Raw genomic sequence first — 25,919 nt, 5'->3', positions numbered from 1 at the left:
CCTAAAAATCATTCTATATATTTTTTGTTGACAGAATAGTTCCATCCAGATGTTCCTGTGACCTCACAGTAACGTTGCTGCCCTCTAGTGAAAAAGGGTTGTTAGCTCAATCATAAGTTAAATAGTGTCATCTGGACCAGTTTCTTTAAGAACTGTTTGGTCCCCCATCCAGAGGACTTCCTCAGTCTACAGCCTACCAGCCAGATCTGTCCCGTAGCCTCCACTGCTGTGTTTCAAGCCAACCTCCTTTTGGAATCTCAAAAGTAGGCTTTTAACACGTGCAAAACGCACCCATCCAAAACAATCAAGTAGGTTTTATTATCATTCGCATCACATGTGGTACACGAGGTGGAACGAAACTGTGTACACAGGGTCCCAGTTGCATCCAGCAAAAGCAAAAATAAATTGTAAAAAGAAACATTAAATAAGGATATAAGATATAAACTAAGAAATACGCTTAACACTAATTGTGCAAAACGATACGCCGAACAACAGGCGCTGGCGCAGTCACAAACAACAACAACAAAAAAAACATTAAAAAAAATGAATTAAATTATTTAAACATAATTTTGAGCAAACTTCCTACATCAAGGTTAGTTGTTTCTGGATTTGGTACCTGCATGATTGAGCATGGACTTTGCTGCCTTGAACCATTTTGGCTGTGGCTGCCTGCCTGGGAGGTGTCGATGGGAGACAGGACAGCCCCCAGAAACCATTGAATCTCTAGCAAACTGGTTGGTCCACTTAAGGAGTTTACTGCTTTGTGGGGAAACTGTTTACTTGGAGCTCCTCAGACTGAAGCCCTCCAGATAGAGGGTGAAACGTCTCTAGAAAATAAAAAACTGTCCAGACGACCTGACTGAGCATTACTGGATTTGGTACCTGGATGATTGAGCATGAACTTTGTTGTTTAAACTGTTAATTTAAAAAAAGCATTATCCAGGAGTCATTTAATTTAAACTAAAACTTTGACATAATTTTGGCTTTAAAGTGAAAACATTTAAATTCTCCAGTGATATGAGGTTTTAATAATTTGACTATTTTCAGTTGAAAGGTTTAAAGCTTTAAATAAGGACTTTTGTTTTGAAACATTTTGCTCATAGTTGGAAAAGAATAAAAAAAAAACAAGCAAACACAAGTTCACCTCCCAAGACTTAAGGAAAAAATTCTGTTTGACTTGAGGAACTTTGTCATAAAAAGTTTCTGCTGTGATTAAAATATTCCTATTGAACTAGCTGACCTCACATGACTCAGCTTATCGAATGCTGACTCAGTGCTCGGAGCAACATCCAACGCTGACTCAGCATTCACGTAGCAACATTTAACATCGACTCAGTGTTCATGCAGCAACATTTAATGCTGACTCAACATTCATGCAACATTAATACTCAGTGCTTGCAGCAGCACTTTATGCTGACTCAGCATGTGCGCAACATTTAACACTGACTCAGCGCTTGCAGCAACATTTTACGCTGACTCAGCATTCGCGCAACAATTAAGATTGACTCAGCGTTCAACATTTAACAATGAGTCAGCATTCATGCAGCAACATTTAATGCTGACTCAACGTTCATGCAACATTAATACCGAATCAGCGCTTGCAGCAGCACTTTATGCTGACTCAGCATTCACGCAACATTTAACACTGACTCAGCACCTGCAGCAACATTTAACACTGACTCATTGTTCGCACAGCAACAATCAATGTTGACTCACCGACCCAACATTCACACAGCAACATTTAACACTTAGCACTCGCAGCAACATTTAATGACTCAGCATTCCTGCAGCAACATCTATCAGTGACTCAGTTTTCGCAGCATTTAATGCTGACTCAGCGTTCACACAGGAGCATCTAATGCTGACTCAGCATTTATGTAGCAACATTTAACACTGACTCTGTGTTTATGCAGCAACATTTAATGCTTACTCAGCGACTACCTCCTGTCCGGACAGTGAGGTGTGTTTGTGTTAAGAAGACAAGACGTGAGTCCAAATAAATTTATTTACAGAACATTTATTGTTAATCAGACAAAGATTAAACAATCAGAGGTTTAAATATCCACAGAAAGTACAAATACACACAAAAGTACTTCATTAAACCAATTCTTCGTGTTCACATGAGATACACAACCTTCACCGCAACTTTATATACATAGTGCAAAATACCTGCTGTTACAAACACACGCACACACACACACACACACACGCGCGCACACACACACACACACACTGTACCCTTCATTAAAAATCTTTCAGACGTTGCGGCTCGGAGCTGCAGACGTCCACTTTGTTCATGAACCCTCACCTGGGCTCATCTCCACCTGTCCGACTCGTTAACACAGAACAGCCGGTCCCAGCAGAACCCGAGGTTCTGAAAGCCTCAGACCTTCAGCAGGTTTACCTGGCTGAAGGTTTGGAGCTTCTGCCCTCTGATTGGCTCAATGGACCTCTGTGTTGACAAGTTCGACAGGTGGCGCTACATGTGTTATACAGGTAGTACTACAGTATCTGGTGTTATACAGGTAGTACTACAGTATCTGGTGTTATACAGGTAGTACTACAGCAGTATCTGTAGAGGACCCAACTTATAGAATTACTGTAGCAGTACTGTAGTAATTGTATCCATATCTGGTGTCAGATTCACCATCAAACCCAATACATTTTATTTACAGACTTTATCTGCAGGACTCGGTGCTGACCCGGTTTCTGCAGGACTCGGTGCTGACCCGGTTTCTGCACTCACACCTGGGGAAGGGGGGGGGGGGGGGCTTATAAATAACTTAATCCAGAAGAGCTCAACAACCACAGAAACTTTTACCCGGAGACATTTTTAAGCATCACAAACACCAGTAAGAACTTGTTAGAGGAACAGAACCTGAGCGGTACCGTTGAGGCCAAACAGAACTTTGGGTTCTGGTTCCTTTACTATAAAAACAGTTAAAGACCAAACGACAAATGTTTTGTTTCTTTCACCAGACTCTGGATTTCTGTAAGTGAGCTGAAAAGGTTTCACACAAACACGAACGTGTGACGGACTGTTAAAAGTTCTGACAGAACCAACCGGACCGGGTTCTGTCCACACAGCTCCTGAACACATTACATCATTATTTAAAAGTTAAAAACACTTGAAAAGTGATGGTTGGAGTGGTTCTGGTTCACATAAGGACCCGGACACTTTAAGAACACCATCAAACACAAACCTCCCCTTGTTATGGTAAACAAGTCAAATAAACAACAAACAAAACAGAAGTACTGACAGAACCTTCAGACCCAAACCAGAACACGGCTGCGAAATACTGAAGAGTTCAGCTTCAGAGAAGGTTCTCCTCTGGATTCAAGTGTTGCAGGTTCTGGGTCAAAAGTTCTGGGTCAAAGGTTCTGAGTCAAAGGTTTTGAGTCAAAGGTTCTGAGTCAAAAGTTCAGGCTGTGGTTTTTGTGTTTGGATCAGTTGGTTTCTGTCCCTCTGACTGCTGAAAGTACAAGTGCTGGTCATAAAATTAGAATATCATGAAAAAGTTGATTTATTTCAGTAATTCCATTCAAAAAGTTAAACTTGTATATTATATTAATTCATTACACACAGACTGATATATTTCAAATGTTTATTTCTTTAAATGCTGATGATTATAACTGACAACTAATGAAAACCTCAAATTCAGTATCTCATAAAATTAGAATATTGTGAAAAGGTTCAATACTGAAGACACCTGGTGACACACTCTAATCAGCTAATTAACTCAAAACACCTCCAAAGGTCTTTAAATGGTCTCAGTCTAGTTCTGTAGGCTACACAATCATGGGGAAGACTGCTGACTTGACAGTTGTCCAAAAGACGACCAGTGGCACCTTGCACAAGGAGGGCAAGACACAAAAGGTCATTGCTAAAGAGGCTGGCTGTTCACAGAGCTCTGTGTCCAAGCACATTAATAGAGAGGCAAAGGGGAGGAAAAGATGTGGTAGAAAAGAAGAGTACAAGCAATAGGGATAATCGCACCCTGAAAAGAATTGTGAAACAAAACTCATTCAAAAATATGGTGGAGATTCACAAAGAGTGGACAGCAGCTGAGCTGGAGTCAGTGCTTCGAGAACCACCATGCTCAGACATATGCAAGACAAGGAGTTCAGCTGTTGCATTCCTTGTGTTAAACTAGTCTTGAACAAGAGACAGCATCACAAGCGTCTCGCCTGGGCTAAAGACCAAAAGGACTGGACTGCTGCTGAGTGATCCAAAGTTATGTTCTCTATCCATCAATTATCTTTTACCCACTTCTTCCATTTTGGGTCATGGGGGTCGCCAGTGCCCATGTCCAGCAATCACTGTGCGAGGGGCTGGGTACACCTTGGACGGGTCGCAAGTCCATCACAGAGCTACATAAAGACAAATGAGACAACCATTCACTCTCTCACTCACACCTAGGGACAATTTAGAGTTACCAATCAGCCTAACATGCATGTTTTTGGTCTGTGGGAGGAAACCGGAGCACCCGGAGAAAACCCACGCATGCACGGAGAGAAAATGCAAACTCCACCCAGAAAGGCCCCCGGACCAGGATTTGAACCAGGGACTTGCTCGCTGAGAGGCAGCAGCTCTAACAGTTGCGCCACCGTGCTGCGTTATGTTCTCTGATGAAAGTATAATTTGCATTCCTTTGGAAATCAAGGTCCCAGAGTCTGGAGGAAGAGAGGAGAGGCACAGAATCCATGTTGCTTGAGATCCAGTGTCAAGTTTCCACAGTCAGTGATGGTTTGGGGTGCCATGTCATCTGTTGGTGTTGGTCCACTGTGTTTTCTGAGGTCTAAGGTCAATGCAGCAGTCTACCAGGAAGTTTAAGATCACTTCATGCTTCCTGATTCTGACCAACTTTATGGAGATGCAGATTTAATTTTCCATCAGGACTTGGCACCTGCACACAGTGCCAAAGTTACCAGTACCTGGTTTAAGGACCATGGTATCCCTGTTCTTAATTGGCCAGCAAACTCGCCTGATCTTAACCCCATAGAAAATCTATAGGGTATTGTAAAGAGGAAGATGCATTACACCAGACACCGCATTGCTGCAGTAATCCAGGCAAAAGTAGCCCCAACCAAATACTGAGTGCTGTACATGCTCATACTTTTCATGTTCATACATTTCAGTTAGCCAACTTTTCTAAAAATGCTTTTTTTAATTGGTCTTAAGAAATGTCCTAATTTTATGAGATACTGAATTTGGGGTTTTCATTAGTTGTCAGTTATAATCGTTAAAAGAAATAACCTTTGAAATATATCCGTCTGTGTGTAATGAATGAATATAATATACAAGTTTCACTTTTTGAATGGAATTATTTAAATAAATCAAATTTTTCATGTTAGTCTAATTTTATGACCAGCACATGTAGTTTGGTCTGCAGAAAGGGAAATCTGCGTGTTTCTGTGTGTGTGTGTGTGTGTCTCTGTGTGTGTGTGTGTGTGTGTGTGTGTGTGCGTCTGTGTGTTGGTCAGATACCTGAGTAAACACCTGAAGTCAGGAGTCAAACCGAGACGAACTCTTTTGTCTTCGTCCCATCTCCTTCTTGATTTCCATCTTGAGTCTCTGTGACGTCTGCTGAATCAAGCTCCTCCTCTTCCTCACTCTGCCCCCTGTCCTCCTCCTCCTCCTCCTCTTCCTCCTCCTCTGTACTCTCCTGGTTTTTCCCCAGGTGGAGGTTCTCCAGGGTCTTCGACACCCAGGAGTCAATGCGGCTGCTGAGAGTCGGTACCTCCACAGAGATGGGTTCGGGAGTGTCATCTTCCTCCTCTTCCTCCTCCTCCTCAGCCTCCTCCAGCATCCCGGGGACCAGGGTGGATGTGGTGGAGGTGATGGAGGAGGTGAGCGGGCCTCTGCAGCTCCCGTCCAAGGACCCGGTCTCTGTGCTCTGTGAGGCCAGCTCCAGGCGGTCGTCGGCTCGGACCTCGTCTCTGTCGCCGGGTCCAGGAGGTCCAGTTCTGGACTGAGGGGTGGTGGGGCTAGGTGGGACGGGGTTGGTATTGGCTGCAGGGGTGTCAGGATCTTTGTGAGTGACCGGAGGAGGTGCTGGACGACTGGGTTCTGTCTCTGCAGGATCGGGAGCGTCTGAGGACTCCATCATGTTCCTCCAGTTGGTCTCTGAGAAGAAAATATTCAAACTTCATTGAAAAGAACCACAATAATTAATCAATCATCAATAACAAAGGACAACAGTAGTTCTGATGACTCAGAGGGCCAGAACCAGTTCGATAACTCACCATACTCCTTCTCGTTGACCTCGGAGATGGGCTCGGAGAAGATGGAGCAGAAGGAGATGGCGGAAGCAGCAGAGTGGTTCCGGGAGTGGCCCATGTGGTGAGGGACCTTCTTGTCATGCTTCAGAGCTTCTTCAGCCTGCTCCTGCTCCAGAGCAGACACCATGTCCTTATAGGCCTTCCGAGCTTCTTCTGTCAGGGACACCAGGCGGTTGAAGAGACCCTGAAGGAGACAAAGAGCATTAGGTTTGTACCTGTCCTCAGGTGAGGTGACCTCAGAGATAGATTCTTACCTCGGCTCCAGAATAGCTGAAGATCCCAACAACGCTGACGGGAACCAGCTTGTTGACGCAGCGACCCAAAGCTTTTCTACCCAAAGCAAACACAAACGGGATCTCCTGCTCCCTCGCCATGGCGATGACGTTGTACAGAGCTTCATCTAGACCTCCTGCAACACAACCAGAGGGTCAAACAACAACAGGTTCAGTAACGAGTCAGATCTGTGCCGCCAGGTCCATCAGTCACCTTTGGCCTGGATCTTCTCACAGTTGGGAGAAATGATCACACACTTGATCTTCTGCAGCTTCATGTGCTTGGTGACCTCCCTCAGACCCATTACCAGTCTGCGTTTGGACTTGGCTTTGGTGGGGTCCTTTTGGTAGACCCTCTCCTGGAACCGAACCAGCTCCTGCAGCAGCAGAGTCACACTCTCATCGATCTCTTTGCTCAGCACCTGGTTGCAGTACCTGCAGGGAGCGGAGATAAGGTCAGCCAGCTTCAGAGCTCTCAGCAGGATGCTGACGGGTGCAGCTCCAGACTGTTTTTATTTAAAACCCAACAGTAATTCAGGACTTCATGTTGTAGTAATATCTGGCATCACGGTGGATCAGTGGTTAACACTGTTACCTCACAGCAAGCTGTGTTCCAAGCTCTGGTTTGGACCTGGAGTCTTTCTCTGTGGAGTTTACATGTTCTCCTTTTGTTTGGGTGAGTTTTCTCTGCTTTCCTCCCACATTCCTTTAACATGCATGTTAGGCTGCCTCCAGGCCCAGACCCCACTGAACCCTCCCACACAGAGCCTGACCCGCCAACTCAGCTCCTCCACAGTCCTACCAGCCACCAAGGCCCAATAGGATTCTTCAGCTTGATGGACTCCATAACCGGGGTGTCTACCACCAGGTACGAGGATGGCCACTGCTCGGGGCAGCCTCCATGGAACATGACCCACTCGGGCTCAGTGTCCCGCGCCTCTGCTGGGATGTGACTGAAGTTCTCTGAGGAGCGAGTTGAAGTTGTTTCTGATGGGCGACGAGTTAAACGTTCTGTGTTTTAATCTGTAAACTCCTCCATGTTCAGCTGTGTGTGTATAAAAGTGTAAACAGCAGTTCAGTTCAATTTCCTGCGACCCATTTAAACTCTGATGATTGTTCTGCTGTGAAGTCTGAGCTGGGTTTACCTCTGGTGGATGTCTGTGGGGACATGTTTGTGTCAGAACTGAGAGGATCTGGACAACAATGGTCCAGTCAGTCTGAGCTAAAAGGAGGACACAGAATCTGTTCCCGGGTTGTGGGCTGGAACAATGGCCCCTCAGCAGAGGGACAAAGACCCGTTTGAGCCGCCCGGCAAACATTTCTGCTGAGGAAGGACAAACATCTGTCCCACCTTCACCAGTTTTACATCACCACCACAGTCCAGCTGATGTCTGAGTGGGACAAAGATCTGTGAGACGCACGGAGCGTTTCTCCGACACCCCGGTCCTGGAAGATTTCCTGCAGGGTAGGAGGGAGAACTCACTCTCTGAAGCGCCGGCTGTGGATCTTTGTGATGGCGTTGGAAGCCATGGGACTGCCGATCCCGGAGCTGGCAGGAGAACCCTGGGACACTGGGGTGATGCTGTATGGAGAGTTCTGACTGGCTGGGGAGAGTGAGGCGTCACTGGGCACGCTCAGACCGTTCTCTGTTAAACAAACAACAATCAGATCATGAGTCACAGCTGGTACTAAAACAGGAGCAGGAAGATGGTGGTTTCTGGTCGCAGAGGAACCCTAACCTTCCTTAACAACCATCATTTATAGGGATGGGTCCGATCCGATCCAGTATCTGTATCAGGCTCCGATACCAGAATAATTTACGTATCGGATTTTTCCGATCCAACCTGCAGAGAGTTCCAATCCATGATGCATGTCTGCGTCCAAGTAAAATGTCTCCACATGTGATTCCCTGCCAGCTGCTTTGCAAGTTGGCTTCAAACTATAGAATGGATTTCCTGAATGGAGGAATGTCTCATGAACCCAGAGTAATAAGACTCGCCTCATTTTCAGGAAATCCTTTTCATAGTTTGCAGCCAGCTACAACGTGCAGTAGCACTGTGGCTAACAGCTAACCAACTTTTCATCTAAACATGTCCGCTGTGTGGAAGTATTTTACACTAGAACACCACAAAACTAGACAGCCACGTGCAATGTCTGCAGAGCCATAGCACCACATTAAACTGTGGTAAACTTAGTTTTACGTTGGACATTCGAGCTCCGGGGCTTCAGCAGTGTGTTATTGTTGTTCAGTCCAGAGAAGGCAGTCTGATTTCGGGCAGCCGTGCTCAGTCTGTCCCGCTCACTCTGCCCGTCTTGGACAAGGAGCAGACTGAGCTTGGCTGACGGAAATCAGACTTCCTTCTCCGGACTGAATGACAGTAACACACCGCTGAAGCCCCAGAGCTTGAATGTTTACCGAGAAGTTGCTAAACTTCATCGTAATTAATGACCAACTGCTATCAGTTGTAGAAAAAAATAATAAATAAATAAATAAATAAATATATATATATATATATATATATATATATATATATATATATATATAAACAAACAAAACAAAAACAGCTACATTAAGGCCATGTAAAATACTAAAAACAGGAACATGTCTGTGTTGGTTAATGCCATGAACTTAGCAGATGTTTGAAGCCATCTAATCCCTTTAAAAAAAACATGTTTTGCGTTAGCAGGATTTAATTCTACAAACCGGATTCCAAAAAAGTTTGGACACTAAACAAATTGTGAATAAAAACTGAATGCAATGATGTGGAGGTGCCAACATCTAACATTTTATTCAGAATAGAACACAAAGCACAGATCAAAAGTTTAAACTGAGAGAATGTATCATTTTAAGGGAAAAATCTGTTGTTTCCAAATTTCATGGCGTCAAATCCCAAAAAAGTTGGGACAAGTCCATTTTTACCACTGTGTGGCATCCCCCCTTCTTACAACACTCAACAGACGTCTGGGGACAGAGGAGACCAGTTTGTCAAGTTTAGAAATAGGAATGCTCTCCCATTCATGTCTAATACAGGCCTCTAACTGTTCAATCGTCTTGGGCCTTCTTTGTCGCACCTTCCTAATTTATGATGCACCAAATGTTCTCTATATGTGAAAGATCTGGACTGCAGGCTGGCCATTTCAGTACCCGGATCCTTCTCCTACCATAGCCATGATGTTGTGATTGCTGCAGAATGTGGTCTGGCATTATCGTGTTGAAAAATGCAGGGTCTTCCCTGAAAGAGATGGCGTCTAGATGGGAGCATATGTTGTTCTAGAACCTGAACATAGTTCTCTGCATTAATGGTGCCTTTCCAGACATGCAAGCTGCCCATGCCACAAGCGCTCATGCAACCCCATACCATCAGTGATGCAGGCTTCTGAACAGAGCGTTGATAACAATTTGGGCTATCCTTGTCCTCTCTGGTCCGGATGACATGGTGTCCCAGTGTTCCATAAAGAACTTCAAATCGTGACTCATCTGAGCACAGAACAGTCTTCCATTTTGCCACACTCCATTTTAAATGACCCCTGGCCCAGTGCAAACGTCTGAGCTTGTGGAGCTTGCTTAGAAATGGCTTCCTCTTTGCACTGTAGAGTTTCAGCTGGCAACGGCGGATGGCACGATGGATTGTGTTCACTGACAATGCTTTCTGGAAGTATTCCTGAGCCCATTCTGTTATTTCCTTGACAGTGGCATTCCTGTTTGAGGTGCAGTGACGTTTAAGGGCCCGGAGATCACGAGCATCCAGTAGAGTTTTACGGCCTTGACCCTTACGCACAGCGATTGCTCCAGATTCTTTGAATCTTTTGATGATGTTATGCACGGTTGATGATGATAACTTAAAAGTCTTTGCTATTTTACGCTGGGTAACACCATTCTGGTATTGCTGCACTATCTTTCTACGCAACAATGGTGGAATTGGTGATCCTCTTACATCTTGGCTTCTGAGAGACACTGACACTCTGAGAAGCTCTTTTTTATACCCAATCATGTTGTCAATTGACCTAATTAGTGTTAGTTGGTCTTCCAGCTGCTCGTTATATGCTCAATTTCCTTTTTCCTTCCACTTATTGCTACTTGTCCCAACTTTTTGGGGATTTGTTGACACTGTGAAATTTTGAATCAACATATTTTTCCTTTAAAATGTTACATTTACTCAGATTAAACTTTTGTTCTGTCATCTATGTTATATTACGAATAAAATATTGACATTTGCCATCTCCACATCATTGCATTCAGTTTTTATTCACAATTTGTTTAGTGTCCCAACTTTTTTGGAATCCGGTTTGTAACTTTGAAACTTATTCACCGTTAATAAAACTTACCTCATGTTGCCTTTTTGGACATGCATATATTTGTACAAATTGTACTTGAGATTATTACAGCCTCAAATAAAATCAATAACTATATTGGGATGGTATCGGCCGATATCCAGATTTGGGGATCAGAATCGGAAGTAAAAAAAATGTGGATTGGTGCATCCCTAATTGTTTGCTATCTGACAGGCGACTAAAGGCGCTTGTTTAATACCCACACCTCTATGGGGTTTGCAACCTGTGGCTCTGGAGCCACATGTGGTCCTTCTGCTCCTCTGAAGTGGCTCCTTGCATCTTTGTCTCAAACCTGAGACAGTTTTCGATGTTTCAGACAACAGGATGAGAAAGTTGAAGCAGTTCAGATGTTCCTTCATCTGAGCAATGCTCCTGATACAAATACAAACTGCATTTCCCTTCTGGTCTAGATTTATTAATTATTCTGTAAAAGCTTCACATCCTGTCTGTACCTGAATCAAACGGATATTCCCTGAAATGTTTTTTTAAAGGACATGGATTCACCTGAAAATAACAGAACAACTTGAACAACAGAAAATTATTCCACTGAAAAGAAAGACGAATAAAGTAGTCTTTTTTTATTTCAGGATACTATGTCATAAAGAAGTAATACTCTGGTTTATTTCATGTTCCCTCTAAAAACAGAACTTTCAGGTTTTAAATCTGAGTGAATGTCTTTATTTTATTATTTATTTTTGTTTTAATACAATGAGTCATTTTCTGGACCAGAACTGTAAAGAAATACAAACATTAAAATGTGATGCATGTAAATCTTGTGACAGCACACGGATGTGGTTTTTAGTCTTTTAGGGGAAACACTGAGCAGATTATTTGAATAATCTCCATTTGGGTTCTTGTGTTTTGTTTGTAAACTTCTAAACACTGTGCAGCATATTTACCTTCTTGGGAAGCAGGTTCTCGCTCCAGATCATCACCAAACTGCAGGTTCTCGTCCTCGGGCTCCTCGTGACCTGGGTTCTCCTGTTCTGCACTGGGCTTTCCTTTCTTTCCTTCCCGTTCTTTCAGAATAATCTGCAGGAATGACAGAACTCTCTTGAGTTCAGTAAAATAACCAAACATGTTGCTCCACTGAATGGTTTAACATCTCTACCTTTTTAAGAGCCGTGGGCCGTTTGACTTTAGGAACCTCCCTCTCCTTGCCCCTCTTGACCCGGGCCGTGGTGTCTAAGGCGTTCTGAGGGCTCAGCTGCTGCGGGCCTCGGATCATGGAGGTCACGGCGCTGCAGCCCGAGCTGTGGAACGGAGCCGTTGTTCCAACTGGGAGGAGTTAAAGAGAATCAGATGAAGTGTTTTAACTCCTCGTGCATTGAAGGACCGATAGGGCGGAGGGGGGTACCTGTGAAGGACAGAGGCTTGGTGTTGGTCAGCTGCCGGGCCTTCATGGCCTGCTGCTGTTTCTCCAGAGCAGCCAGCATGTCGCCCAGGTCCAGCTCCACGGACGATCGACTCTTCTTCCCTGCAGCCTTGATGAACGCTTCCTGCCAGGACAGACACAGAGTCTAAGTTAGGAGGTGAAAGGAAACAGACTGATCAGGAGGTTCTGGTTCTACCTGCAGCTTCTTCTGCTCCATGCTGATTTCAGAATACTCCTGCGCCGTGGCCAAAGCAGCAGCCAAAGCCTTCTTCCTCTGGCTCTTGGCCCTCTTAGGAACTGAGGTGGTGATGGGGATGGGAGTCTGGACGATGTTGATAGGAGAGTTCTCTGGAAGGTCGTCCAGCTGGAAGACATGTTGAGACGAAGACATGAGTCCACCCACGGTCCAGCTGCTCTGCATGCAGGGACCGGGGAAAAAAAATTCTTAAAATAAAATCTGCTCAAAACAGCTCAGCCGAGCAGGAACCCAGAAAACCCGATTTAAGCGATCAATCCAAAAATAAAATGCTACATGGATGGTTCTAACGGAGCCCAGATGGTTCTGACGGAGCCTGCACCGGTTGTAAAGGAGACTGGACGGGAGCCTGGGCAATTCTAACGAAGCCTGGACCACACAAAATCTGGACGGTTATAACGGAGACTGGATGGTTCTAAGGGAGCCTGGACGGTGGGCATGTCATGCAGTGATGAAACTGGGTGTGTACAATCAGGATTTAAGAGCCTAAAAAACAGCATCAACAAACAGGTTTTTTGAGGAGAAACTGGACGAGCTGCTTCATCCCCACAAACAGAACCTCAACTCTGAGGTTCTGACCCGTTTAAAAACGATCTGAACGGGACGTCTGTCACACGTCAACAAGAACCTGGCAGTTTCTATAAACCGGTTCTGAAGGCTTCATGTCCCCACAATGAGCCCAGTTCGGCTATAATGGGACGTGTTTATAAGCACGCCTCGTTTGGTTCCTCCAGGTTCTCCCTGGTTCTGAAAGCTTACGTCTGTGCAGGAAGTGGTTGGTTCCAGCAGAGATTTGTAAAAAAAAAAAAAAAAAAGTCCCGTTTTGCAGAAGTCTCCACTCAGAGTCTTGTGTTCCATAAGATTTTAGTCTCACCAGGTTTTTGGGCAGTTTGGGCTGTGTGTGGTTCTGAGCAGGAGCAGATTCAGGTCTGTTGCGGATCTGGACAGACCCTCCGTTGCCCAAATCTGGAAACTCGTCTTCATCCTTAGAAAACATACAGAACCTCTTTGTTTGGACTGCAAACTGTGAATGTGATACATGATGAAACAGAAGTGCAACCTCCTCTCACCTCAAAGTAAAGTGGTTCTGGAGTGAGATCGGTACCAGTGACCCCTGCTGGCTGCAGCCTTGGTTCTGACTGGTTGGCTGTGAGTCGTCCTGGATAGCCATTAAGAAAATTCTGGAAACAGAGGACCAACGAGAAGAAACATTTTGAAGCTGTAACTGAAAGGAGGTCGTGTTAAACAACATCAGAATGACTCGTGGACCTGCAGACACCTGAAGCCTGAACTGCCACCTCAGAACTCAGAACACGGCCCAAATACTGATAACAGGTATTACTGATGGGAACAAATTGATGACATCAGCGTTTAATGTCCTCAGTGTGTCTCAAGGTTCTGAACCGGTGGGTTTGAGCACAAACTGTACTTCATTTGAACAGAAACACTTTACCTGAGGCAGGATTATCTGGTCAGGATTCTTCCTCTGGAATGGCCCGGTTCTGTCCCTCCAAGGCTGTTGGGTCGCCTGAGATGCTACGTGGACCCAGCTGCCTCCTATAGAATAAATCATACAGACAATGATCCAGTGCTGGACTGATGTTCTGGTTAGTAAACGGTGAGTACGGCAGCCTGCGAGGGACTTACTTGCCATGATGGCTGGCTCCATCTGCAGGAAGATAGAAAACATAAAAACTTGAGAACTTTCAGAACCTGTGGAGGTTTAGAACCATGTTTCTGACGCTTTTTAAAGCCTGTATTTTATTGTTCAGGTCTTTGGATCTGGAACCAACATACCAGAGGCGTTGCAGTGTTCTCTGCAGGTCTTTGGGCCAACCCGGCTGCCTGGTTGTGTTTGGGACTACAGTAACCGCTGTCACTGTCGATGTCCGCCTCGCTGGCGCCCTGCTCGCTGTGGCTCTCAGCTTGATGAGGCGTCCGTCTTCTCTTGGTTCTGTTTTTCCACATCAGAGGACTGACCCGCTCTGCAGAACCTCGACCCGGCACCTCACCTGGGAAATCTGGAGACGTTAAAGAATTTAAAATAAAAACTAATGTTGGTGAGAAACCAGTCAGAGGACACCTGAAGACACAAGCCACATGACATTTGTTACACAACAGGTTTAGAAAACCCCAGCTTGGTACTAAACTATTTGCACCAGTTCAAGAATTTTCCCCGAAACTGATCCGGGCCTGGTGGAACGATGAGCTGTGCACGTGTGAACCTCTCCAACTAGACTGTCAGCATTCCAGTTCTTTAAAAAGCTTCATGCTCGACCTGCGGTACGCTTCTTGACTCTGTCCCTGACAGGAGACGGGACTGTTAACCCTAAAATGTCCCCGTAGTTGGAGACCAGAGATCCAATCAGAACACCATACATTTTCCAAGGAGGCCTGTCTGCAGACACCCCCCCCCCCCCCCCCCCGTCCATCTAATCATCATGGAAACATTGTGTGACACAAAAACAAGTCCAGGTTGACACTAAGTCTAAACATTAGTTCCACCTACAGCTTTAATAACTGAATGAACCAACCACATGCCCAGGACATCCTTGTAGAGGAGATTAATAATCTCAATGGATTTCTTTCCTGGTAAAATAAAAGTTTAAATAAACATGCCTTTGGGACTGCGCCCCATACTTTGAGAAGCTCTACGTACAGCCTGAATGAGTCTGATTGACCCGTTATCAGAACAGAACCACAGGATGGGTTGTCTCTCACCTGTCTGCTGTGCAGCATCCACCAACATAATGATCTTGGTCCTTCCATCTGGAGCCAACGTGCACACCTCCTTCTGCACGGCTATGCTTCTAGTTGGAGGCCGGCGGCCCCTCAGAGTCTGGCCCACACCCAGGTGAGGCTGTTGCAGACAAACCAGATGGTGAGAACCAGCGGGGCACAGGTCCAAAATCATGCTGCGCTAACAGAAACACTGTGTACATTTGGCAGAATGGTAGACCGGACCATGCCTCTCCCCCTCTGAGCGGTCGGTCCGTAAGCCAGTCCGAGAGATAACGACCTTTCACCGACCTCTGCAGAGACCGGACTGACCACGCCAGCTTGGACCGGGCCTGCATAGGGTCCAGGGAAGGGCTGGTAGAAACCCATGACAGGGGGGCAGGGAGCTGGCATGATCTGGTAATAGGTGTAGTCGTTCGAGACGGGAGGCTGGGGGGAGGACAGGATGGGGTAGGCCAAGTATGGACCCCCAGGGGGCGGGTTCGGCTGCTGCCAGCGCAGCTCCCCTCCACTGTACACAGGATGCTGCCTGAGGACGAACAGAACCAGAACATGTTGGACTCTTCCTGCTGTTTACAACCAGAACAGAGCGTGACGGTTATTCACAACAACTATTTACTTGATCAACTTTAGAGCAAGATAAACAAACGACGAGCATGACCACGTTTTTTTAGTTTACTAATGAGTTCTCTCCAAACAAATAACAAAACAAACAAGTGTTAAAAAAAAAAAGTTCAGAAATAAAAGACAACAGATTTGTGTGGTAATAAAGACGGCCGAAGTTTCCTCACATACGCTGCAGCAGGAAACTGAAGGAGCCGACGGGTCGCAGGAAACGGACCTTCTCTGGGAACAAAGGAAAGCTGCTACAAACGGACAGAACGCTTTGCTCCAGAGTCAAATCTGAAACTGGACGGGTTTCCATTCAGAACCAACCCGCTTCACTCTTCTGCCTCTGACTAAATCTGAAGTTTAATCTTTCACAGAGGAGAACATTTCTCTGAGTTCTTCCTTCTAAAATGAGCCAAAAAGTCCCAGAACACGAATAATTTACACAACCAGACCTTCTGGGACTGTCAGCTGGAATTTCAGGACCCACAGTACCTGTTGGGTTGGTTCTCCTGGACAAAGGGGTAGCAGGTGATGAGGTAGCTGGGTATGGGTGTCGTCTCCACCCCGCTGCCTCCTCCAGCCTCACCGGAGAGACTCATGCCGACTATAGATCCTTCAAAACCTTTTCTCTGTGGGATGAACGGTTCCACCTCAGGAGAAAGCTTCACATCCTGCAGACAGACAGAACCGTCAGGTGAGACAGGTAAACACGTGATGCACGAGACATCAGGTCGTTAAGCAGCAGCCAGTCAGCTCGATTGTTAAAGGAACCGTGGTTATTAAAGTTTAGAACCAGAAAAATGAGCTAAAATGAGCTGTAGGACTGCTGAAATCTGCTGAATAAGCTAAAACTAATGTAAATTTAAACTCAGCAGAACAAAAGCTAAAAGACTGAGCTAGAAAAACAGCAGCTAAAAGCTAAAATGAGCAGAACAGAAGCTAGAAGCTAAGACAGCTAACAACGTTCTGAGGAGATGGTCGTTGTGAAGCAACAGCCAGGTGTATTTTGTACAGGACAACAAAGGATATCTTGGTTTGACATTGTCAATAAAAGGAGACAGGTTGTCCAGATCAGAACTGAAACCTGGTTCTGTCCCTCTGGTCTGGTTTATGGTCCTGGATGTTAATTATAACCATGAGTATAAAGGAGAGAAGGCTGTCCCACAGGGACAAAAACAACATGGCCCATGTTTACCCCGACAGAGACCTAAAACTGTATCGTGTGCTTAAAATGGGTTTTAACTGAAAGATTTGAACATGGGGAACTCTGAAAACCACAGGCCGGCCTGGACCTGTCAGATGGTCTTTGGTTTTCTGCAGATGATGGGAGGAGGTGACGGGGTTCAGAAGACAAAGACCCATCTTTCTGAGGGGACGGATGAATGGAGCGTTGGAGGACAAACAACTATTGTCCCACTGCTGCCATTTGTGGACGTCTTTCTGACTTGTCCTCAGGTGATCTGAAAAATCGGTTCTCAGTCTGAGGCCGTGGATCTGTATTACTGGACTCGGTTAAAGGATCAGGTCTGAGAGGATAACAAGAGGCGGTACCAGATAAGCCAATTACACCTCCCAGGTCAGTGTGACACCTTGAAGCAGTTAAACGATGAGAAAGTGAGACAGAAACATGATGTACACACAACTAAACTGTCTGTCTGCACCAGAGTGTGTCTGTGTATCAGTGTGTGTTTGAGTGTGTGAACAGCTGTGATTGTGAAGGAGGCAGTGAGGTCAGACCCAGATGGAACTCTGTTGAGGATGACAGAACCGAGCTGAACTGACCCAGTCCACTGATCTCACAGCTCTGATTGTTTATCTTCACATCAGTAGTGTTTCAATCGACCCGTTTGGACCCCGAGTCTGAACAGAAAGCGTCCTGAGCTGTAAGCAGCTGAGCGCTAACGTTACATGATCTCCTTCCTCAGTGCAGGAATAAACACGGTCTACCTGCCGGCTCACCTGTCTGGTGTATGAATGACAGCTCCTTTCCAACATTTTTATTACCAACAACATTTGATAAATGTCTTACTAGAGTGGTTTTAACTACCCTTGTACAGCCGGCTACTGTAGCAGCTGCTGCTTCTGGGTAATTAGTTTAAATGTTTGGAAGGTTGAAATGTTCGGTGCTGATGATTAAGAGTAGCTGATTAATCCGTTTGTGTCCCGCTGAAGGATGAATAAACAACATTTTGACCTACAGCTGCTCTGATCATAAACACTTTTATATTTAAATATATTTAAATATAACCGTGCAGCTCCCAGAGGATGTGCAGGGATCACTCTCAGCAACTACCACACTTACCTTAGCTCAACAACCGACTGATTTTGGAAGAGTTATCGTCGACTAGCTGTGGCGGCCATCTTAAACCAGGTTAAATACCCATGTAGTGATTTTCACTGACATCAGGCCTCTGGGTCATGAGATATTTTGCTAACAAACACAGGGTGAACACTGTAGCCCACCCTCAGCTCAACAGATGTTTTCCTTGGTTCGGATTAGACCAATACATCACAGATCATAAAACTGCTTTTAGATCCTGGGGCAGAAGTGGCAGTAGCAGGCTCCGAGTTAAAGGTTGATCCAGAACCAGAGGTTCTGCAGAGGAATGCCAGGCATGCAGAAGAACCAGCTCCGCGCTGACAGCTCCACGCCTCTCAACAACATTCCTCCGGACTCGAACCTTTATCAGGACTGTTACTCCGAATAAAAACATGCAGCTGATTCAAACCCAGCAGCAGCCATTTAAAGTTAGCTGCAGCTAGCTAGGAAAGATAACGTTCAGGTCGACAAACGGGAAGACATCCAGCTTCTTTAAAACTGGACCTCAGCCCGAGTTAGCCTTTTCATTTCCGGTCAGCTAAAGACCACAGGAGCTGCCGCAGCCACAAAGTTCCTGTTCACGGAACCAAACCATGGCGGCCTGTTTGGTCTGCTCAGCAGAACCAGGAACATACAACGTACCTTGACGTCACCAGCGTCCATGTCAGACGGCGAGCGGTCCGGACGTCAGCATTTTAACCAGAACCGGTCCATTTCGACTAGACTCGGAGCCGTTAGCCGCAGCCACTGCGTCACTGCTCCGCTCCGCGAACTCACTGAAACGACTGAAACTACAATCCGTGCGCGAGGAAATGGGAGTGACCTGAACCGGTACCGCCGAGGGACAAAACGGTCCGGCTGAACGGAAAAACGCGAATCGTAAATAAAACCTCTTCAAGCGCCATTTTAAAAGTTCATCTGATGTCAAAACGCGGTTTTCAATAAATACTGAGGTTTACTACGAAGGGTAAGATAATTATGATCTGTTAGAGAGGTCATAAACACGTTTCAAATAAAAGCACGCTGAGGAAAATACAAACCAGACTTTTTCTAAAACAACTATAAAAGTCCTGTACAGGAAAGTTTACATGATCTGTTTTAGTGAGTCCTGATGACAAAATTAAAATCTAATAAAACATGAGGGTCACTTTTAAAACTTTGTTCTGAATCGAGTAAAATCGCAGCACAGCTAATCAACGCATGGAAAACAGTTTGAAAAACACTTATTTGAGCTCAACAAAGATTAACAACCATGACCTCAGGACTTTGACTAAAATCTTGCAAGGAAAATAAAAAAAAACCACTTAGGGCCGTTCGATAACGTTCACAGTCATTAAAAAGATGAGTAAAACTCTCCAAACACGTCCCAGAGTTTTACCACATGCAGGAACTATAAAAACACTTAAATGAGGTTTAAACAATACTTCAGACTGGGTTTTAGGGTCTGGATTATTTTGAAGAAACCCACATTTAAATCTGTTTAAACTTTTTATTAGCAGCCAACACTTTTGGAGAGTTTAGTACAGCTGACTATAAAAAAATTTAATTGCTTTTAAATGATCACAAAATGTACAACTTAAGACTGTCTGCACTTAAAAAGTAGTGAACACCAAAATGATCAAGAAATGTTTTGAAATGAGTCAAAGTCAGACTGTAAACTTTATGAGCAGTTTCTAAAAGTTCGATTTAGTTTTGAGCCGACTGGACTCTTCAGACCTCGTTACGAGTCAAAAACTGGAGCTTTTAGTGCTGAGAGACATTTATTACCAACAGGCAACACTATACATGAAACTGATGAGTGCAACTTTATATTGTTCTTATTTTTTACAGATGTGAGGCGTTTGTCTGCAGCACATAGAAAAATCTGCCCATGACATGAACAACAAAGAGCATTCGGTGATTTCTTCTCAAGGGGACAAAATAAAAACCTTCAACACGTTCTCAGGGTCTGTGCAGTCTGTAAACCTGAAGCCGTCTTAAAACCGGCGCTGTGACTCTCGTCTGAGCGATCAGAGCTGAAGCAGCGCCTCAATCTTTACGGACGTCTTCAAACGTGCCGCTCTGCTCGTCTCCTGGCGGACATCATGTGAGCTTGCTGACAATGGCTTGGTTCAAGGAGTTTAGCTGATTTGTCCATTTGTCTAAAGCTGTGTAGCGGGCGCCCCCTCTCTTCTGGTAATCCAGCTCCAGCAGCTGGTTGACCTGGTCAATTCGGCCGTGAATCGTGCTGCGAGACAGACGTTGGAAACCAGTCAGATCTGGGATTTTACCAGTCTAATACGAGACTTTTTGTTCTGTAGTTCAACTCATAATCTGACAATCCTGCAGGTGGCTCAGCGACACAAAACAATAAAAGTTACAGTAAGAGTTTTCACTTCCTGCTTCCTTGTCAGGAGAAAGTCCATCTGAAACATGACTGCACACAGTTTTTTTAAACTGAGTCAGCCTTTCCTGAAGTGTGAAAACCACATTTATGTTTTTTAAATGCCAAAGGTTTTCATCACACCATAAAGCTTCACAAAGTGGTCAAATCTTTTCAAGCGGCCAGAAGCCTTCAGAAAGTTTTTTTTTTTCCTATTCTCAGAGCACAACACAAACTTACTTATCCAGGATGCACTGCACCAGAAGACTCTCCACGTCGCTCACATCGATGTTCAGCTCCTGGAAACGAGAAGGACAGCCTGAGAGCGTGACAGGTGTTCCTGCAGCTCACCTGAGGACTCAAACTACGACAGAGCAGAACTCAGGTTCAGAAATACTGATCTGATCCAAACTGTGCTCTCATTTCTTCCAAGGCAACTGCAGTTTTTATTTAGCTGCAACTTTCGTCTTTCGGTCTTAAACTTTGACATATTTAATGTGTTTATTTCCATGTTTGAAGCAGATGGTTGCTTGTCCTGAGCCTGGTTCTGCTAAAGGTTTCTTCCTCATGAGGGAGTTTTTCTTTCTACCATCACCTTCATGCTTGCTCAAGATGAGAGTTCTGCGATGGAGTTAAACTCAAAGCAGTCTGCTCCTCCGATAAATAGTGTTAATTATTATTTTTATATATGAATCTTTCTGTTCAGTGCCCTGAGATGACTTCTGTTGTGACTTGGCACTATATAAATAAACTGAATTTAATTTATGTTTATTGTATCTCATGTGCACTTTGTTGTTGTGTTTATTTGTTGTTCCCCTCCTGCAGGACCAATTCTTAGTATAAACTCTGAATCATTTACCTGCAACTAAAAGTTAAGAGAACAGACACTTCAGGAGCTGCAGGCCTGGGAGTAATCACCACATATTTCAGCACGTTTTATTCTCCATTTAAATAAAGTTTTTAAAGGCCACAGCTCTGAGGAAAGTGAAACATAAAACCATAATTGTTCCTCTTCATGCGAGTTTTTAAACTCGAGTTTTCTACATGAGAAAGTTGACCGTGTTTAATTCTTTAAATGTGACTAAATACTTAAACGTGTTGAGCAGAGAGGAGTCAAAACATGAACTGACCTTAGAAATGAAGGGGATGTGGATTCTTGTGTACGGTTTGATGAGTTTGATCAGAACCTGGGTTCTGATGTTTCGCAGCAGTTCTGAAACACAACCCGACACAATCAGTTACCTGTGGAATAAAACCTGTTTCCTGCGAAACAGGAAATCTCTGCTCACCCTCTATGTGCTCTCTGATGAACGGATCGTCCATGATGTTGCTGTGATTTGTTTTTAGGATCTTCTCAAACTCTGTGATGTCGTTGTTCTGGTAGGCACTGAGAAGCAAACAAACCCGTTTTTTTTCTGCATCGTCTCAGACACAAACATCCTAAATGTGACATCTTCAGAGACCACACAGCTTACAGGTGACTGTTCATACAATAAAATCCTAAAATAAATCCTTGTGAACGTGGGAACAAACGACAGTAAACCTGTCGGGTGAAAATTAGACCGACGTCACGTTGTCCTGAGAGTCGGTTTAAGACCCGACAGCTGCAGAATAACTCACATTCAACAGGATTTATCCTTCAGTACCAAACTAAAACCATCCAACAGGGAAGTGTTTGAGGCGCTGCATTTTATAGTAACATTTATAGTAATTTAAAACAAAACAAAAAAAAATTAAGGATTTAATATCAGGATGAAACCCTGTTCCTGAAACAGCTCTGAAAGAGACCAACAATTGAACTCTAAAGCTTCGATTTAACGGTTCACTTTCCTCCAAACAGTTTTCGGTCAACATTAATGAATTTGCAGTTTAAAGGATGAACACTGAAGTAATCTGCTGCATTGAACCACTCCTCCTTCAGCCAATAAAAATACTTGTTAAAACCACAGGAGACTACGTCCAGATGTGCAACTATTGTGCACATCCCTGTAACGTCTCCAGCAGAATATTATCAGACTGAGATTCTTTGTCGGCACATTTTAAACATTATCGTACTTTTCGGACTATTAAGTTGCATCTTTATTCATACAGGTTAATCCCATTGAGCCTCGGGGCCTCATTTACAAGAGAGACATGAATTTTAACAAAGAATGATGACAACAGTGGACAACAACATTTATGCATAAATTAGCAAGTCCTGCGACTTATAATTCAAAGCGACTAATTTATATTTTTTCCCCATATTTATAACACAATTTGTGGCTGAGATATGAAGATTTCATTCATTCTGACATGGAAAACATTGAACATTATAATTTTTGGCAGCTAGAGGGCCCTAAACTATATGGCAAGCCAAGTGCCTCATTAATAGGTAAAAGTGGCTATTAATGAGGCACTTGGCTTGCCACAGATACAACCTTTGTCTTGCTCCGGAACTCCTGGAGCTTTATTTTGCCGTGCCGCTGAGGCGAAATGAAGCTTCTTTGACCATTAAAGTGCATTTATTAAGGAAAAGTTCAACTGAGACACACCTTTGCTATAATGTTGAGCAAATAAATAATTGTTTTTATGTGTTAATTTTGTTAAATGCTTGTTAAAGTCCTCCCGTGCACGCTCCCGCGGCTGACATTTGGCAGCCAATGAATTTTTGGCACAACAGCGGCCCATGTTTCCAGGTGTTCAGCGGTGATGCATAACAAATGCGACGTGTCAGCTGTGATGCATAATAGATGCAACTTAATACGGCAAAGTGACTTATTTGTTTTTTTCTCCACTTTATTAGACATAATTGGACTGATGCGACTTATATGGCAGTGCAACTTTTAGGGCGGAGAGTACAGTAATATTTTTATGCTGACTCAACTAATGTTGCTGTGAAACATTTTGTCCAGGTGGACACTTACCTTACTAAGTTAGTCATGGCGAGGATCTCTGGGTCATTTTTGTAGGGTTTGGCCTTAAAAAATAAATAAATAAAAGTGAGATCCCTGACAAACTTCAGAAAATGTTAGCTAATAAATCATTCTGATGAGGAAAATTTCAGCTACACTCATTAGAAATAAAACATAGGAGCAGCTTCCAAACCTCCTGAGAGTCGAACGGGTTGATTCCGGACTTCATCAGCATGTTGGCCAGCACCAGGTACTTCAGGCAGGTTGTCCTCCTCGGGCTTCCAGACTCGTCGTAATTTTTAAACGCCTCAAAGAAATCTGTGTGAGCTTTCTCGAACTCGCCCTCCCTCAGATGCATCTTCCCTCCGCACTCTAAACGAGACAAGTAAGTTCATTGTGTTCAACACACGGCTCAGACTTCCTGCTGCGTTAAACTACGCAAACAACAAACTACACCACTGATCAGAAAGTTTACCTCTAATAACGCCCATGATGAGCGGGTGAGGGATGGCAGATTTAATATGAAGCGACTGCTCGTACAACGCTTTTAACTTCTTGTTGTTCTTCTGAGCTGTGTACATTTGGATTTCCAAAGCGTAGATCTCCAGCAGCTGGGTGCCCTTCTTCAGGTCGTCCTCACCGTCATCGGTCTAGAATTACAAAACAAAGAAATGAAAAATGACAATAATACATCATAAATCTACCACAGTTATGTTTCAATCAACAATGTGGGTCTGTTATTGAGACTGGAACGACCTCATGTTCTGAAACACAGAAGTTCTGCTGATGTGTAGACCAACAGTTTTCATGAGTTCAGAACCTTCATATGAGCAGAACCGGTTTGAAACAACTGTCTGTACAATCTGCTCAAACAGTCACAAGGAGGACACAAATTAATCCACAACAATATAAATTAAGACGAGTTTATTCACCTGACATGACTGGTGAAGTTGCCTCAGAATCTTCTGCAGTTTTCCATATTCTTCTCTTTCCAAATACAATTTCCCCAACTTCAGGAAAGAAACAGAACCGGAACAAAACAAGTTGTTTCCTTACAAAAAACATCAGAAAACTACGTGCAGAAGAGAAAGCTTTGCATACCTTTGTGTTGGTTTTAAACCATAATCTGTCATTTTTTGCATCTTTCAAAGCCTCCAGGGTGGTTTCATAGAACTCCTGGAGCAGGTCCATCTGTTCACACAGCCCCCCCCCCAAAAAAAACGGTTTAAAACATGCAGCAGTGGAAGCTGCAGGGACACTTTGTTTTCATCTCATACCTGTTTAGAGGTAGATATGTAGTCCAGAATGGAGTTGATGGACTTTTCAGAGTAGTTCCTGGTGACGGCACTTCGGATGTAAGTGAGGAGCTGCTTGTACCTGTTCATCATCTCTGGAAAGTTGGTCTGCAAGGTGTAGAAACAGACAACACAATTCTGCTGTCAAACTTTACAACAATTACATAAGCTGTAATGTTACAAAACTTACCAACTTAAAGTTGATTTTAATCATCTGTTTAAGTGCTTTGAAGCCCCATTCACCTTTCTCTCCCTCTAGTTCCAGCACCTGAAGAGAACACAACCCCGTCAGTATTTAGATGAGCCCAGACTGAACAGACCGGTTTTATGGACTGCAGCGCCACCTTCTGGAAGCTGCTGAGTGCCGCCTTGGGATCGTCCTCCTTCAGGGCTTTGGAGTTGTAATACTGATTCTCCAGGTCCACATTCGGCTCCGAGTTACTGTCCTCTGAGTATTCCTTAGTTTGGAAACAAGAGCGCATTAAAATCCAAACCACAGAACAAGGTTAGCTCAAAACGCAAAGCATGCTAAGGCACGCTAATATGCAAAAACAAGTCATGAGCTAATCTCCAGCTAGCTAACATCCTTTAAAATCATATAAACCACGCGTAAAACCATTAGACACTAGACAGACACTGTTTACAAGTGTTTCTCAGCTGAACTGTGGCTACTAGCGAGCTAGGAAGCTAACAAAATGGATTCACTGACAGCCTGATGTTAGCTAGCGACTAGCATAAGCTAAGCTAGCCTGTGCTGTGGGCGCTGCGTGGATAGCACTCAGCGGATAAATCATTCAAATATACAGAAATAAATCGTATTTGTTTTGAATACCAGGTCGTAATCTTCTTCATCATCGCACATGAAATCATCCTCCATGTCAGACATGTTGAGGCGGTAATTTGTCCTTTTCCAGGGGCAGTCAGCGCTCCGGCCTGCGGTTTGTTGTGCAGCGGGGAGGCGGGGAGTGTGAGGAGCAGCACCGACATGCTTCCGTCCATAGATGGCGCTACTTGACCTTGTGTTTGGGTTTTTAAAATTATTTAAAAAAGGGGGTTGACAAAACACCAAAATCAATATAGAACAAAATAAAGAAGACAATGATATTAAGGGGTTATACAGAGAGCACAAATAAATCGAAATGTGTATCTATATATATATATATATATATATGATCCATTGTGG

The 25,919-nt window shown here is 44.2% G+C and overlaps 2 protein-coding genes across 2 annotated transcripts; both read right to left on the bottom strand.

The window, feature by feature from the left end:
- Positions 1-5,311: 5,311 nt before the first annotated feature.
- On the bottom strand, positions 5,312-18,969 carry secisbp2l (SECIS binding protein 2-like). Its single transcript, XM_037697215.1, has 18 exons — positions 18,831-18,969; positions 16,361-16,539; positions 15,458-15,785; positions 15,239-15,377; positions 14,315-14,538; positions 14,165-14,186; positions 13,971-14,074; positions 13,588-13,698; positions 13,392-13,502; positions 12,458-12,625; positions 12,244-12,385; positions 11,998-12,164; positions 11,786-11,918; positions 8,038-8,200; positions 6,769-6,989; positions 6,537-6,691; positions 6,247-6,466; positions 5,312-6,127 (listed from the first exon to the last, which is right to left on the bottom strand). The coding sequence occupies exons 1-18, from the start codon at positions 18,849-18,851 to the stop codon at positions 5,514-5,516; spliced, it is 3,222 nt and encodes a 1,073-aa protein (XP_037553143.1). The 5' UTR covers positions 18,852-18,969; the 3' UTR covers positions 5,312-5,513.
- A 944-nt stretch (positions 18,970-19,913) lies between these two features.
- cops2 (COP9 signalosome subunit 2) lies at positions 19,914-25,706 on the bottom strand. Its single transcript, XM_037697205.1, has 13 exons — positions 25,569-25,706; positions 25,081-25,194; positions 24,927-25,004; positions 24,719-24,844; positions 24,543-24,632; positions 24,374-24,451; positions 23,917-24,091; positions 23,635-23,813; positions 23,454-23,506; positions 21,840-21,937; positions 21,681-21,763; positions 20,791-20,849; positions 19,914-20,415 (listed from the first exon to the last, which is right to left on the bottom strand). The coding sequence occupies exons 1-13, from the start codon at positions 25,620-25,622 to the stop codon at positions 20,271-20,273; spliced, it is 1,332 nt and encodes a 443-aa protein (XP_037553133.1). The 5' UTR covers positions 25,623-25,706; the 3' UTR covers positions 19,914-20,270.
- Between the last annotated feature and the right edge of the window lie 213 nt (positions 25,707-25,919).

The sequence above is a fragment of the Nematolebias whitei genome, chromosome 2 (assembly GCF_014905685.2).
Source record: "Nematolebias whitei isolate Nwh7 chromosome 2, NemWhi1, whole genome shotgun sequence".
NCBI classification, from domain to species: Eukaryota; Metazoa; Chordata; class Actinopteri; order Cyprinodontiformes; family Rivulidae; genus Nematolebias; species Nematolebias whitei.
Note: the sequence above shows the minus strand (reverse complement) of the source record. Positions and strands in the feature narration are given on the sequence as shown.

What these genes read in the sequence shown, in the direction of transcription:
- secisbp2l (XM_037697215.1), bottom strand. Translation starts at nt 18,851, where the DNA reads ATGGACGCTGGTGACGTCAAG. An exon ending in TGGACGCTGGTGACGTCAAG is followed by an intron (nt 16,540 to 18,830) that starts GTACGTTGTATG and finishes GTCTGTCTGCAG; the next exon opens with GATGTGAAGCTTTCTCCTGA. An exon ending in TGGAGCAGAAGAAGCTGCAG is followed by an intron (nt 12,386 to 12,457) that starts GTAGAACCAGAA and finishes CTGTCCTGGCAG; the next exon opens with GAAGCGTTCATCAAGGCTGC.
- cops2 (XM_037697205.1), bottom strand. Translation starts at nt 25,622, where the DNA reads ATGTCTGACATGGAGGATGATTTCATGTGCGATGATGAAGAAGATTAC. An exon ending in CATCATGGGCGTTATTAGAG is followed by an intron (nt 23,814 to 23,916) that starts GTAAACTTTCTG and finishes TGTCTCGTTTAG; the next exon opens with AGTGCGGAGGGAAGATGCAT. An exon ending in GCCATGACTAACTTAGTAAG is followed by an intron (nt 21,938 to 23,453) that starts GTAAGTGTCCAC and finishes TTTGCTTCTCAG; the next exon opens with TGCCTACCAGAACAACGACA.